The sequence below is a fragment of the Tachysurus vachellii genome, chromosome 12, assembly GCF_030014155.1.
Source record: "Tachysurus vachellii isolate PV-2020 chromosome 12, HZAU_Pvac_v1, whole genome shotgun sequence".
Classification (NCBI taxonomy): Eukaryota; Metazoa; Chordata; class Actinopteri; order Siluriformes; family Bagridae; genus Tachysurus; species Tachysurus vachellii.
This window is the reverse complement of record NC_083471.1, coordinates 19,081,646-19,098,643: the sequence shown is the minus strand read 5'-3', so window position 1 is coordinate 19,098,643 and position 16,998 is coordinate 19,081,646. Positions and strand designations below refer to the sequence as shown.

Here is a 16,998-nt window from a genome sequence, read left to right as displayed (position 1 = left end):
TGAAGCTAAAATATAAATCCTGTTTTCTATAGGGAGTCATTTATTTATTCATATGATTGGGGCTAAGCTCACAGGATGCATGGCTTACCAGACTCGCACTTGACGGAGGAGTTGTCTCGAAGGGCCAGAGGCATTCCATGATGCAGACAGCCAAATACTGTAATATTCTCCCCTTTAACTGATGACTTTGGAAAATAAAAACACATATATAAAAACATTTATTAATATTCAATTACAGGGACATAAGCATTAAACACACTACAATAACACTAGCATTATACATTACAAAAGCTGAAATGGATTATGTGCTGAATGCATGCCTTAAGGCCAAATTGGCAAAACTGAATGAATTACTACTTTGATATTTTAAAATATTTTGCACAATAATTATTAAAGGCAATGTTGTGCCTAAAGTACTGTGGGACTCTGAGGGCAATGGGGGAGCATGTGGCAGCATATGCCCTCTGAATGTTTGCAGCCATCTGAAAATAGAGATGTTCATCCTTGTATCTCCCTTGGCACATGAATTATAGAAAGGGATCCACACACACACACACACACACACACAGAGAGAGAGAGAGAGAGAGAGAGAGAGAGAGAGAGAGAGAGAGAGAGAGAGAGAGGGTGAGAGAGAGAGTGTCATGTCCTTTTTAGCTAATCAGCATTGTAACTCATGCTGTGGAGCTTTATGCTTTCTGAATGATGTTCTAAAGGATTTTAAATCCTGAAGCACCTTGTGTTATTGCTGCTGCCTTATTATACAAAACAACTAATGATTGGCCCTAAAAAGAAGCGGCTTGTGCCTGCTGGCTTGGGAAAAGTAATTTTTTAAAATCTAGGCTTCTAACCCAACCACTGATGAAGGGTTTAACATCTCAGAGGTACTTCCACAGCCAGGTCACGGTTAATGCTCATGTAAAATAGAGTTCTTATTCTTGACTCCGTCTTCATATTTAAATATAAATCTTACATTGCCTTTTAGATGACTCAAGCTCACATCGCACAATACTCAATAGCTGATTCATCCTTTTGTTATTTGGTGTTACTATTGTAAAGCTTCATTTAAAATAACCTCAAACACAAAGAAAAGAAGCTGTGTTATACCACAAAGAGAAAGTGGCATTATACTAGGCACTTACTTTATGTAGGACTAAATTATTAGGACTGAAACATTTGCTTCCTCTGACACATTAAGCCAACCTTTTCAGTGCATCTTTCAACTGTTGTGTCACAGGGGACTGTAACACACTATCTATCCTCTACAGCGGAAATGAGCTCAGAGAGACCTGTGTTTGGATAGTGTCTCTGATATTGACAAGGAAGAGAGAGCGTATCCTGCCCACCTTCCCAAGACTGAAATCATGTATATTATTGTTTGTTTGACTCTCAGTCATACAAAACCACGATTCAAACATGTGATCTCCAACACTATGGCGAAAATACTGTTTTTACTGTTTAAATGATCAATCCCATAATAGAAATTCTGATTTCTGTAAATGATTTTTAGTTTCTGATTGGGCTTAACAACTAAGTTTACTTTTAGTTTGGCTAGGTTTTGCTCATTCTCTGACTTCCTGCTCAAAACCAACATTAGGTCAGTGTCTTGTCGGTACAGTATCTACGCATTATAACAAGGAGGACCTAAAGTCATTCTACAAAGTTTGATCATTTGGAGGTAGAAATACAGCGAATATCATGAATGACCAATATACTGTAAGTAATTATTATTTATTATAAATAAGTATGTAATTTTACATTACATTTGATGGGTCTGTGACTTCTGTTTCAGAAAGTGCACAAGTATTAGCTGGAATAAAAGTTGATAACAACATGTGCCTCATTCCGTCCTGATCTCCACATGCCATCTATCTGTCATTCTCTTCAACCATATATGCAAATCCTGTAAAGCTCAAACAGAAATATCTAGAGCCCTTATCATTGTATTCGTCACCACAAACATAACAGCTTGCCATTTAAAATGTTCTCTGTTGATACTGTGCCAAGCACCTGTGTTGATTTGGCAAAAGACCAGATTCCAATCTGAGAAATACTCTTTCAAAAAATGACTGATGACTACCAGGTTTGAGCTTAGGGTACTGTTTGGCCGTCATTCAAATCGTCCTCATAGTTAACAAGCAACATGAAGGGTTTGTTCCAACATCTGAGTTAGAAAGACTGCGGGATAATGTCCAAATCAGCCACCAAATTGGAAAACCACATTTACTACAATATGGCTCACAAAAGGTCCTTCAAACCAGTAAAGCTTATCACAGGAAGGAATTAATGTCCGCTGCTTCTTGGTGTTACTTATGCATTTAAACCATAGAACAGATACTGGCTGGCTTTGTTATGTAAGGGCAAAGCAGAAGATGACTACTTGCTTTTTAGTAAATTTGTGCAGTGAACTAAAAAAAAATTTTTTTCCACACCTGTACTGTACAGCCCTTTTCATTAGCTCTTCTATTTAACTTCTGGTTTCTGTATGGTTTCATTCTCAAGCTTTTGTTGCTGAATCTTTTTGTTCTGTGTATGACAACCTTACTCATAGTTTTTTTCCACCTTTTATTCAATTTTTTTAGTTTTATTTTTCACATTCTTGGATGTTTGTGTGTATTTTATAAAATGAGGTAATATTAAGTCTACACTTGTCTTGGCCTATATAACTTGTGATATTTGGTCACAGTAAGTTACCTCACTTAGAAACTAAGATTATAGACTGTTGGGGGAAAAAAGCTAGAAAAATAAAGCCGCTTTGTTTTGGCTTTGACCATCTTTTACCGTTGGTTCACTTCTCATATGTGTGCACATGTTCTTAGTATTAGCACTTGATTTAGGAGAATCTTTATCTAGTGACAACATCTTGTTCTGTCTCTGAGATTTCCCTCAATAAGAATTATAAAATCTTACAGTGAATTGGAATCCATTTAATTCCAACTCTACCATCATTTTAGGTTCAGTTGTTATATCTGCTCTAATTATCATTTAGTCGGGATAGAATCCAGATCAAACTCTAACCTGACCAGGATAAATTGGTTCCTGAAGATGAATGAGTGAATAATTATCAGCTTCAAAAATACAGATGGCAATTTTTTGTGTACCTTTTTCTGTTTGCTGCTGGTGTGAGTTTTATCACAACAGATGGAATCCCAGCCAAAGTAAAAAAAAAAAAAAATTAAATTAAATTAAAATGTCTACTTTTCATGTTCATGGTTTTTTTCTGGTGAGCTTTTGAATCAAACGGGTGATGGATGAGATCCTATCATTTCTAAATGGACTTAATAAAAGAATGTCCATATCCAAGGCTTTACTTGTCACGTTGCTTATCTTTTAGCTGTGAATTACTATATTATATTTAATTAATAAAAAAAATGACAAAAGCCCTTCAAGGCCTATTAGAGCATGGCAGAAGACACAGTGATGATCTACCATTTATCATTCTATATGACGAGATCCAGATTCATTAGGCTATAGACATTTATATAACCCTTTTGGGTGTTATATAAGTTTCCTCTTATGTCTGAATCTGAATTAATCATAATTATTTTAACAGATACTGGTGTTAAGATATTATTCTTCCCCAGAAGCTTTACTTCAGCTAGAGACAACAGTGGCAAGGAAAAACCTCCAGAGACGAGAAGAAACCACGAGAGGAAAGAGAGTCAAAAGGGAACCCATCCACATCTTCTTAGCTTACAGCAGTGAAAGCTTACACACTAAATCCCTTGTTTACTATTGGTTTGTGTGTGTCAAGCACACAGGATGAGGCTTCGATGCAGTCATGGGGCAGGTTTACATTTTAACTAAATTGTCCATAATCTGAACTCTAAGTCAAAGAAAAAAACTAAAATGAAGCAAAGTTCAGATTAAAGCAAATAGATTACTGAGGGTGTAGCAAAGAGGAAAGATCAGTAAACATTCTCAACCAAAAAAATCTAACTCCACTGGTAAGACTGGTAATAAGTGCTGGAGGTGGGACTCAGGTGAGTGAGTATATTGAGTGTAAAAAATGTGCAAAAATCATTTCCATAGTCATAGCTTTCATACAAGCACATGGCTTTTTATATAAACCTATATCTGATGTTTGTTTTGAAAACTTGGCTTAAAAAAAAAGTGGATTTGTGAAGCATTTCTATGAAATGTAAATGCACAAAATAGATGCAAATAGATTCATTTAGCAAAGCCAAACTGAAAAGCATGTATTAAGTTAGTAAAAATCCATTTTCTCTGGGACAAATCCATAGTTTTAAAATGGGTTTAAAAAAAGTTTATCAAGTTTATGCCTTGGTATATTCAGAATAAACAAAGAATCATAAAATGATGAATAAATATTACCACAGCAAAGGTTTCATAGTTGATATTCGCTGCACATTTGCTACACGCCTCCGCATTCAAACAAAGGTTTTCATTCAAGGTTTTCATTATTAATAAAAGCACACTCCTATTTTGCTTTTATATTTTTTAACAATTCTTGCCTCATGTAATAGGTGAAATACTGGATATGCAATAATGTCATGTTTTACTTTTGCTTCTATTTTTAAGAAAGCTCTAAGAGATCTTAACTCACTGTGGATGTCAAGAATAAACAGCACAGACACAAACCTAATTTACATATTGTTTCCAACCCCTACTTTGCACTTGACATAATTCATGCAATTATTGTAAATCACCAGAAGCATACCCACTTTGTGTCCATGCATGGGCAAATTAGCTTGTGTTATTTGAGATCTTAGTAAATCCGTGCCAAGTGTTAATCACTATTCGTTTTAGGGGTCCTCAGTTTTTCTTCCATGTGTTGAAAACTGAGGATGATTCATGCCAGCTCTTCTGTCTCAAATATCCTGGATGGAGCTCAGTTCTTAATCTCAATTCTCATCTTGAAGGACATAATTAGTATGAGAGCATCAGCCTCTTGGGTCCTGCAGCAGTAACCTAAGACCCCATGCAGCTCTGACAAGGCTTAGGCTGTTAGGTTTGGCTTCAAACTGTCCACAAGAGCCACTTAAAACACTCCAGGGGAACATTTCCATTTCCTTCCCACACATACAGGCATGTCGACTTATCTTCATAGAGAATTGTCTCTCTCGTGTTTTGCCTCTTTCTCTCAGCCATGCACTCAAAGCCAAGGGCTAGAGGGTTTTTTATTTTATTTTTTGCTCTAGCTCATTCGCTCATCTTCACTCTTCTGTCTCGCACACTGACAGCTGTTCGAGGACAAATCTAGTGCCTAGTGGGACAATAGATTTGTGTGTGAGTGAGTATGTGTGTGGGATTCATCATATTAATATTAGCAAATAACAGCCATGGCAGGGTTAAATACTCCTTTTACATTTTATATTAGCTTTTAGACGATGGAGGGACGTGAAAAGATGAGAACGGAGCAAAACTTGTCACTTCATTGGTTCAGTGTGATCTCATGGTAATTCAGGCTAATACTGATCTACTGATGCTTGAATTATAAACTTATTCCAATTATTACATTGAATTATTCACATTCACTGGTATATAATGAAATTTATTGCTATCCAATAGTCATAAAATATTGATTTCAATGAAGATCAATTACATCAAGCTCAAAATATGTTTAAATCGCAAATAAATGTGATGGTAAACACTAATTTCATCTTCTGTTTTATTCTTCCAAATTGTATGTATTAGTATTTGAATTTCTACTTCGATGTGACCTTTTCCTGGCCTTTATTTTTGTTTCTTAGTTTCTCGTCACTTCAATTCAAAATCAATCCAAATAAAAACATGTGCAGTGGGCTTTTTTACTATTTTTTATTTTGTTTTTAAATCATTTTGCACAGCTTTAATTTTTATTTTGGTTAATGGACATGGCCTTTGTTTGTCTTTTGAGCCTCCAATTTTTTTTATGTTGTTGTTGGGTCACAATAAATGTTCTGCCAAGCTTTTCGAAAAATAAACACAATAATGCACCTCTTATTCATATCTGTATTTGTATCTATTCAGAACACATCTGTTTAGTTCAAATGATGTTTTCACCTTCAGTTACATCCCTACACTTATGTGAGCATTGGATATACAGAAAACAACAAAGTTGTCTTTTTTTACTATGGTAAATTATTGGAAAAACAAAACTATAAAAGGTATAAAATGTTGTGTTTTTTATCATACATATCAACTTTTGCTTTTTACTATATAAATTCTGGCAACATTAAGTATACATTCATTAATGCAGTGTTACTCACTGCACGGCTCGCGAGCCTCCTGCGGCTCGCCAAACTTTAATATGCGGCTCGCATGGCAGTAAATAATACGATGATATGATCATGTGGTTAAAATTTATTTTTCATTTAAATAACATTAAAAACAATCAGGGAAGCATAGAAAAACGAATGTGCTCTTTTACAAATAATAATATATATTTATATATATTATTTGACTCGTCACTGACTCACTGCGTTCTGCGCAATAGCCAGTTTTGGCGGCCTGCCAGAAGCTAGTTTGTGTTTCATGCTAGTTAACAATTGTGTTTACTGTACACACGGACTAAAAAATGGATCGATTTCTTATCAAACAATCCCGCGCACAAAATGAACAGCAACAAAGCAATGTGACAGTGACAAAAGAGGTAACTGATGGGGAGCATGCATCATCCGCAACTCGAGTAATTATTGTATTGCAATATTGTACATTGTATTTAAGCAGATCAGCTATTTAAGACTGAATAACTTGGCATACTTTGCGGTGAAAGTGGATCTCCTATTGACTTTGTCCTATCAGTGTGGCTCACATGAAAAAAATAGTGAAGACCACTGCATTAATGCTACAGTCACCTACAACATGGCAATGCATTTTATCTTGTATGCAAAAATTTGTTTATTTGGGATTTTAGTAATTAGCGACTACATTTCTGGAATTGAATATTCTGGAGTTAGATATAAACTTGGGAAAGAGTTTTGGTGTTTGTTACAAACCCTTTTGTTAGTTGTCTAGGGAACAAGGGTGCAACACTAAAACACTTAACGTGTACTGGAAAAATAATTGGAAACCGTAAAGTCAACCTTGATGTCTTATTTTGGTGAACCATTACCAATTACCACAAAACATAGTGTACATAAATTTACAAACTATATACAGCCAATAACAAAACCCAAAAATAACTCTCAAAAGAACGGGGACAAGAGAAAAGAACAAGACTGTGCCAAATCAAAGAAAGAAACAAAACATAACCAAACTTAAACAGGAAACAAAACTTCTAATCTAACTCAACCATCAGGACAACCCATCCATTAAAAATTTAGGGTGTCCACATGTATGTCACGTGACGTCCTACGTTCTTTGTCTCTCCCCCCGTTTAGTACTGTCATTTGATCAACCAGATAAACGGCAGGAAACACCAGAGAGACATGACCAAAACTGAGCCACGAACCACTGACTCAAAGAACATCGACTTAAACAAATTAATGCAAGGATGGTACAGGGCAAAACAAACACACGAGTCAACGACCAAACAACCAATAAAACGTGTGGCATGCCAGAGAGCTCCCGCCTCCTGAACAGGTGCACCTTTTAATCAACAGTAGGGCGCCCTCATTGGTGAATCCACGCGTTGCCGTCACGGTGATTGGCAGACACATATTGACCATGCAGGTAGTCGCATCGCCCTGCTAAAACAAAAATTAAGACACAGAACAAACAAAGGGAAGAAAACAAAAACAAAGTACCATTCCTGGAAACAAATAATAATATGGGACGTAACACTCCCCTCCATAAAAATAAACATGTAATGTTTATTTCAAACAAATACACCAGGCTACACTCTAGACAGAGCATCAGCTAGCATGTTCTCTGAATCCTTTTTATGCTAAATGTCAAGGTTATATCCCTGAACTACCAATGACCATCGCATAAGACGTTGATTCTTATTATACATTCTAGTCAGGAAAACTAGAGGGTTATGGTCAGTGTAAACAACTATACTGTAGGTGCACTTGAAGAACCCAGATACACTTCGAAAATCTGCAAAGCGAACAACAACGCCAATGTTTCCTTTTCAATGACAGAATAATTTTGTTGATGTTTATTAAACTTTTTTGAAAAGTAACAAACTGGATGATCGACTCCTGCATCATCTTCCTGCAGAAGCACTGCCCCAGCACCCACAGCGCTTGCGTCCACTTCCAGTTTAAAAGACCGTTCAAAATTTGGGGCAGCCAAGATTGGAGCACTAGATAACATAGCTTTCACTGCCTCAAATGCATTCTGGCAATCCTCAGTCCAGACAAACGAATTAACTGGGCTAAGCAAACTGGTCAGAGAGGCAACTACTGTAGAAAAGTTTTTACAAAAACTACGGTACGGTAGCCTGCCATACCCAGAAAACGTCTTAACTCTCGCCTAGAAGTAGGCACGGGAAAATCAGCAATAGCAGTCACTTTAGCCTCTACAGGCTTTACCTGGCCCTCTCCAACTTCTTTTTCCAGGTAAGTTACACTTGCCTTACCAAAGACACATTTAGACAGATTGAGAGTTAATGAAGCTTTCTCCAAACATTCAAACACTGTACGGATGAGTTTCAGATGTTCTGTCCACTCAGTTGAATACAGTACAAGGTCGTCTAAGCATTGCAATTTGGAACTCCAGCCAACACTGTTTGTATTAATCTTTGAAATGTGGCAGGTGCATTCTGTAATCCAAACGCCATGACGTGATATTGCATAAAACAGTCCGGCGTTACGAAAGCAGAGATGTCAGAAGCGCGAGACGTTAGCGGGACCTGCCATTACCCTTTCAATAAATCCAGCTTGCTGACAAATTTGGCAGAGCCCAAATTATCAATGCAGTCTTCCATTCTGGGTAATGGATAACAGTCCGGTACTGTAACTGCATTAACACGACGGTAGTCAGTGCAGAAACTAAACGAACCGTCTGGCTTGTGCACTAAAAGGCAAGGAGAACTCCTAGGAGGGCTACTACTGTGTTTAGCTAACCCATTCTGCAACAAATATTCAGTCTCTTGCTTCATAATAGATCTTTTAACAGCATTAACCCGATATGAATGTTGCTTAATAGGGGATGCACCATTAACATTAATATCGTGTTGCAACACGGTAGTTTGCGACGGAACATCTCCGAATAAAGACGGAAAATCAGTAATAACACCCACAATGTCTTGTCTCTGACCTTCAGGTAAATGAGAGATGTGTTGACAAACTTTAAAATCTAAGAATTGTCCAACTTGGCACACTGCTGAGAAGCATTACGTAGGATTATGTCATCTGCATCAACCTCATCCTCTAGATTTGATTGGACTTCACAAGTCAGAGCCACAGAATATTCCATGGGCCCTATGGTCACCTCAGTAGATCTGTTCTGTGAATTATCTCTGGTGTGATAAGCCTTGAGCATATTGATATGACAGACGCGCGACTTGCACTTTCTGTCAGGAGTTCGGATCACATAGTCTCGCTGATTTTTCTCAACACAACGTATGGACCTGAGAACCGTACTGATAAGGCAGAACCTTGAATAGGCAGCAACACTAATACTTCATCCCCAGGTTGAAAAGAACGATACACAGATTTGACATCATAGCGTTTCTTCATTTTAGACTGAGCAATGGCTAACGACTTCTGTGCCAAACTGCATGCATAATGCAATCGTTCACGAAAACGACTAACATAATCCAGCACATGCATCTCTGAATTCGAATCAACTTCCAGCATTTTCTCTTTGAGAACTTTTAACGGTCCTCTCACAGTGTGTCCAAACACCAACTGAGCTGGACTGAATCCCAAGGATTCTTGCACAGTTTCTCGGATTGCGAATAACACGAGAGGAACACCCTCATCCCAATCCTTTCCAGTTTCCAAGCAATATTTTCTCAACATAGATTTTAATGTCTGATGAAATCTTTCAATAGCCCCTTGGCTTTCAGGATGGTAAGCACTGGACACTCTGTGTTCTATAGATAGTGACTTTAAAACTTGTGCAAAAAGTCGTGATAGAAAATTTGTTCCCTGGTCAGTCTGTATAACTTTAGGGAGACCAAATGTGGAAAAGAATTTAAGCAACGTTTTTACGATCACTGGAGCAGTTATTTTTCTTAAAGGCACCGCCTCAGGAAATCTAGTAACTCTACACATAGTGCAATAGAATTGATTACCACACTTTGTTTTAGGTAACGTTCCAACACAGTCAACAAGCACCTCTTCAAACGCCTCACCCATTACACGGATAGGTGAAAGAGGAGCGGGTGGAATCAGCTGATTCAGTTTTCCCATTAGCTGGCACACATGGCAAGTGACAAAATTTAGCAACATCTCTCTTTATCCCTGGCCAAAAAAAATGTCTGAGAATGCGATGATAGGTCTTGGTCACTCCCAGATGACCAGACAAAAAATGTTCATGTGCCAAAGATAGAACATTTTGCCGATACTCACTAGGAACGACAATTTGATAGACTGCATTCCAGTCTATGTCTGCATCAACCACTGAGCTACACTTACGCATCAACATGCCACCTTCTAAAAAATAAAGCAATGTTTCTCTTTTCAACAGCATCAAGGCTAACAACGTTAGAGAAGCATTTGCTTAAGGTCTGATCTTGTTTCTGTGCAGCAATAATCTTTTCTCAAGTTAAAGGCAGCTTTAAGTTACTACTACCAAGCGCCTTTTCCGAGTGTTCTAAATTAGACTTCTGGAGCAACTCTGAGTTAGACTTTGTTATATCTCCAACCACATTGTGCACCATGAATGTATCCGTCAAATCAACATCATCCACAATTTTCCGTGACTGTGCTCGTGTGACTACGCACGCGGAAAACACATCTGGATAAGCTCTCGATAACTCATCAGTGGCTAGACTGATTTTCGGCGTATCAGTAACTTCCAACATGGGCATGACTTCACCCCCAGCTAGGTCATTCCCCAAGATAAAAGTTATCCCCTTTACTGGCAGTGAAGGACGTATACAAACCTTCATGTAACCTGTAACAAGCGCACACTTCAAGTACAGTGGAGTGGGACTTTAACCACGCCATCTCAATGCCCCGGACAAAGACATTTGAGCCACAATATGAGTCGGGTGTTAATGATAAAACATCAGCTAAAACAAAAGATTGATTTGCTCTGGTATCTCTTAGAATCTGTATTTATTTTTGATCACTAGCATCGTCAGATAAGAAAATCAACCCCTTCATCACGAAAGGTTTATAACCAACATCAGGAGCATCCTCCGTCCCTTCGGAACTAAAACGTTCTACATGTCACCTAGCATTCAGTAAGCCGACGCTTTTAGGTTGCTGTGTTTGTTGTTTACGTTTTAAAGCATCACAGTCTGCGATTAAATGGCCCTGTTTATGACAATAAAAACACTCTCGAACGTCTTTAGATGAAGGTGCGACCTTTGCCCGAGAAGACTGATCGGGTATAGGAAGAAAAGCCCGAACTGCGCTCTTATCTGTGCGTAAAGAAAACACCGTCTTATGTGTAAGGACAAATTCATCTGCTAAAACAGCAGCATGTGACAGCGACGATACCTTTTGCTCATTCAAATAAACCACGACACGTTCTGGTAGACAAACTGAATTAAGAATTAAAATAGGAGTCAACCTCGGTTTACCTAAATTGAGGTACTAACATAATATTTTTACCAACATCAAACGTACCCGTTACTGAGTTTACATCTGCCGGTGGAGAGACCATAGAGACTCGAGAGGGAACAGGTGCAGAAGGAGCTGGCATAACTTGAGGAGGAGGAACTGCCTGCAGGAGGAGGAACTGCCTGCCGCACCACCAACAATTTTCATGGCATCTAACTCCAATTGTCGCATCTTAACTTGTTTTTCAGCCTCAATCTCAAGTGTGCATATCTTAAGGCGCAAATCTAATACAGCCTGTCGTTTATCCGCTTTTTCTTGAGCTTCCATTTGTAAACGAGCTATCCGAACTTTTAATCTCGTATCCCCCTTAGAACCAGAGGAAACCGGTGAGAACGGATCAAATGGCGGCATGACAGTCCTGACCACATCCTCTGCACCAGTTCCGGAGAACGGCTCACTTCGCACATTCTCTCTATGGGTTACATCAGGACTAGAAATACCTTCCGCCCCAACTAACACAGAGTCTGAATCCGACACAACCAGAATTTTTAATTCAAGCAACCGATTCCACACAACGTTTTTAATCTCCTTCTTAAGTGATTGTCTCGCTACCGGAATTTGGAAATGACTCGCAATGGCTAGTAAATCATCCTTTCTACATTTGTCAAATAACTCCACAGTGGGGTTGTCAATAAAGGTTTTTAAATCATGTCATGATTTGTCATAAGTCATGATTACTACTCCTGTCCAACAAGCAACAACCCACGATTTAAACTTTTTCTCCAACCTACTGTACCAACACTCCCTAACCTGTACCATCACTTGATTTCCAGTACATGAACAGTGTTTAATTGTTCGGGACAAGCTGTTATAGATCCCGGACGAGCCCCCACTAATGTTACAAACCCTTTTGTTAGTTGTCTAGGGAACAAGGGTGCAACACTAAAACACTGAACGTGTACTGGAAAAATAATTGGAAACCGTAAAGTCAACCTTGATGTCTTATTTTGGTGAACCATTACCAATTACCACAAAACATATTGTGTACATAAATTTACAAACTATATACAGCCAATAACAAAACCCAAAAATAACTCACAAAAGAATGGGGACAAGAGAAAAGAACAAGACTGTGCCAAATCAAAGAAAGAAACAAAACATAACCAAACTTAAACAGGACACAAAACTTCTAATCTACCTCAACCATCACAATAACCCATACTTTAAACAAAAAAATAAATAAATCCTCCGCGTCCAAGACGCCCTAAATACACTACACTTACTAAAAACAAAAATACAAAGAGTGGCACGTGTCACTAACCTAGTGTACTAGACAGCAATCAGTGGCTCAGTGTTGCACATGTATGTCACGTGACGTCCTACCTGGTCTTTGTCTCTCCCCCATTTAGTACTGTCATTTGATCAACCAGATAACAAACGGCAGGAAACACCAGAGAGACATGACCAAAACTGAGCCACGAACCACTGACTCAATAAAGAACACCGACTTAAACAAATTAATGCAAGGATGGTACAGGGCAAAACAAGCACACGAGTCAACGACCAAACAACCAATAAAACATGTGTGGCATGCCAGAGAGCTCCCGCCTCCTGAACAGGTGCGCCTTTTAATCAACAGTAGGGCGCCCTCATTGGTGAATCCGCGCGTTGTCGTCACGGTGATTGGCAGACACATATTGACCATGCAGGTAGTCGCATCGCCCTGCTAAAACAAAAATTAAGACACAGAACGAACAAAGGGAAGAAAACAAAAACAAAGTACCATTCCCGGAAACAAATAATAATATGGGACGTAACAGTGTTCATGCACTGGGTGTTGAGGAGCCTGAATCAACTCCCCCTGGTGTTGTTTGGTCTACATCTTTTTCTGCACCCTGCTGCATTAGCTTGGACTTCGTTGTGTGGAAGGTAAAAGTGACATTTATTTTTTTTGCTGTGAGGGATTTTCTTGTTTGAAAGTAGGAAACCCAAGTACTGAACCCAAGTATCAGTATCAATACAATATTAGTATTATCCATGTATTACTACTTAGCCTAGCTAGGATTACAAGCACAGATTTCCTCTTCTTCAACTGATTTCTCTCTGACCCTGATATAGTGCCAGGTCCTTACAGGCTGCATTACCCATTTGGTGTTGAACATTGAATAATCTCCATGTAATTATGATAATGGGATCTCTCTGCAGGAAACTCAGCAGGAAATGACAAGGTTATGAGGAGTAGACCGATACATTCCAGGCTGTTTTGGTCCACACTAACTGCCCATGACATTATTGATATTCATGTAATAATAATATTGAAAGCTTTGCATTGTTCATAACTACAGCTTTCAATGAACATTTTGTCTGTGTGTACCCCTACATGCTTGCTTTGAAAATCCCATGTTGCATGATGTATCAAAAATCAATGGCTTGGATGCAGTTTCATTGTAAACACTTGAATAGAAACATCAAAAAATGACCAGTACTCAGAATTGAGCAGTATGAAGGTGGACTATTCTAATGTTTTTAACCAACCACCTCTGAAAATGTCACACCTTTAAAATTTTTTCAAAATCTTTTCACACATGAGCCCTTCTGAAAATTTACCAGAAATTGCCTAACGTCACATCCCGGTAGACTACTGTATCCACCAAGGATTAAAACTCTGGCTTCAATTTGCACTTTATCCCTTACACATTAACACTCATTACAATTTCTTTGTACACTACGTGAATGGAGCTATGCGCTGACCTTGTGATATTTCCTCAAGCCAAAAGCATAAATGAAGTCCATGAAGTGTTCTATTCAATGCCAAGTTGTGGCCAGTTTTGTCCTTAAAGTCTATGACCATCAATCTGGATCATAGGAGAGAGACTTCTCAGGGGAATTTAGGTTAATTAAATATTGGTTAACTATACCAAATAAATTTCCATAATTATCATAAAATATGGACTAGGTTGTTTATTCATTGTATTTCATTCTAGATCAATCACGTACCATTAAATTGTGTTTGAGAGTTTATATGGTCAATAGGCTTTACTAGCACTTATACTGCAGTGCAGAAATTAATTTTTGATTACAAGGTGCAAGGCAAATCAAAGGTAAATATTAATGCCTTTTACACAAGGACTTAATCTAAGCCTAACATATTAAAATGCATAACTGATAAAGCATTTTTTTTTTTATTTAAGCAAGCTCACCTTTTTTTCTTTGAATGGGATCAATATGTAATAAATAATTGTACTTCTGTATAAACATATTGAGCTTCACTACATGCATTAAGTTTGTCCTTTTCATGACATGATTAGGCTCATGATACTTCTGATCTCTGCATTTTAATGAAGTACACAAGACAGGTATTTTCAAAACTCAGAAAGTCTCTGTATTTTTAGTAGCTTAAAAAATGTATTGCCTCAAACCTCTCTATTTGAACATAGCTGGGCTTTGACACAACCACATGACTTTTTGTGTTTGTGTCTAATAGTGTTTGTATAGAAAATAGTTTTATATACGTGGTTATTTTAATCATATGTCATAAATGAGCAAAAAATGTATGATTGAAGTAGGAATTGCTCAATATGTTTAAAAAAGAAGTCAAGCAATCTATTACATATTGAGCCTATTAAAATAGTATAGTAGTAGATGTGAATTTGGTTAATATGGAATTTTGACATGTTGCTATGCTTTTTTTTCTCTGAAAGGGGTTGTTCGTATAGTAAGACTGCAAATTTCTCATTATACTGAGAATGAAATATACTGGGCATGCTGTTATAAAGATATAATCAACTTCAGGGTGTTATCGGCATTGCACAGTTTAATAACACCCCATTGTGTTTTGCTCCTTACATATACCATGGTCTGGCAAAACTACCACAGTTCTTGAAAATAAAGAGCTAGAGTAATTATTCCCAGAAGAGACTGCTTTGAGCAGCGTGTTCTGTAAGTATTTGTTAAAGTTAAAGTAGTCCAAAGAGTTGCAACAGGGCCTCAGGTCAGTTGCTGCATTGAATTTTATAGAGGCTTGTAACAATTTTTTACTAAGTTTACCTCTTTGATGCTTTGACATATAATGATTTTTCCTTTCCAAAAAGTCAGCCTGGGAACTACATTTCCAGCAACTAAACTGACTTACACTGGATTCATCACTACTGGAATGAGAATGTTTTGGCAGTGGGAGATAGTTAGCCATGTCCTCTACTCAGAGCCGATCCTGACCTCCCTGTGACCCTAAGCAAAATTCTGCTAAGGAGCCCTCCTACCTGACCCGTGAGCCATCAACTTAACTTTACTGTTATTTGCTCTTGCTGACATCAAACTTGAAGAGAACACAAGTTTACCTGATTGCATTTCTCGCATTTTACTCTCATTTTGTTTCTTTTTTCTCTTTTCATGGCCAGATGGATAGCGCCACTTCATATTGTCATCTACACAGTAAACATTACCACGCACTGTAAAATGAGGCAAGGGGAGGCGGGGCCTTGCGTAATTTGCAGGGCCCTACTCAACTTGCGTAGTGAGCGTATAGGGCCGATCGGCTCTGTCTCTACTGATTCTCTCTTCCCCCGTGTATTACAGCCACATTGCCATTGCAACAAAAGTGGTCACAGGCTAAGAAGATTTTTACTGAAAGAACTGAAATGTCTGCAATCAAAAGATAATGAAGAAGACAGACAGAGTTGTGAAGTGCAGTGAGCTTCATAGAGCCCAAAGGGAGGGATGGGGCCTAGGTGACTCTTCATATTCTTCTGTTTATGTGGATCCTCATTGGCATATGCAGTCAGCAGGTGGTTGAAGTATGAAATGGATAAAGCAAGTGGATGTCAACAAACAATAAAAGTTAAAGATATCTGGACAAATGTGTCATTTTTGTAGCAATTTACGTTTTTATATAATGACCAGTTACAGACAAACCACAATAAAGGACACCATATCATAATGTATAATTACCAAAAATGTAATTCATTATTTTATTCATGATTAATTAATATGGATCTGTTTACTTTTGTGTATCCATTACCAGTAATGTCTGAATGGTGTCACTTCAAATGTCCACTTAGATCTGTGTCCTAATGGGTTTCTTTTCCTGTCACATTTCATCCCCCAGCTGCCTCGATACAAAATGCTTTTTAGGAAAAGCAGTTGATGCACAGCCTACCAGATATTTGTTCTGCCCAGATCTGCAGGCAGTCGAGCCAAAAAGCTCATCTCTGGCCATAATAGGAAAGTGTAATGAGGTTGCTACTTTTTTATGACAGACCAGCTGTGCCTACACGCAAAGTGAGAATGAGCATTGACCAGTGCTGTCATCATGCCATCATTAACCTTGACTAAAGTGAAAACATTTTATTGAGTATTTTGCTTAAGTTGTCAAACATTCAAGGTTAGCAAATCAGTTCTTACCAACATCGTATGCGCATCGTCTTCACATCAT

The 16,998-nt window shown here is 38.0% G+C and overlaps 1 protein-coding gene across 1 annotated transcript in view; it reads right to left on the bottom strand.

The window, feature by feature from the left end:
• tmem8b (transmembrane protein 8B) overlaps positions 1-16,998 on the bottom strand; it is a 124,821-nt gene that overhangs the window by 17,391 nt on the left and 90,432 nt on the right. The window contains exon 7 of the mRNA XM_060884259.1: positions 89-185. Within this exon, the coding sequence (XP_060740242.1) occupies positions 89-185 (97 nt within the window). The remainder of the gene's footprint in view (positions 1-88; positions 186-16,998) is intronic.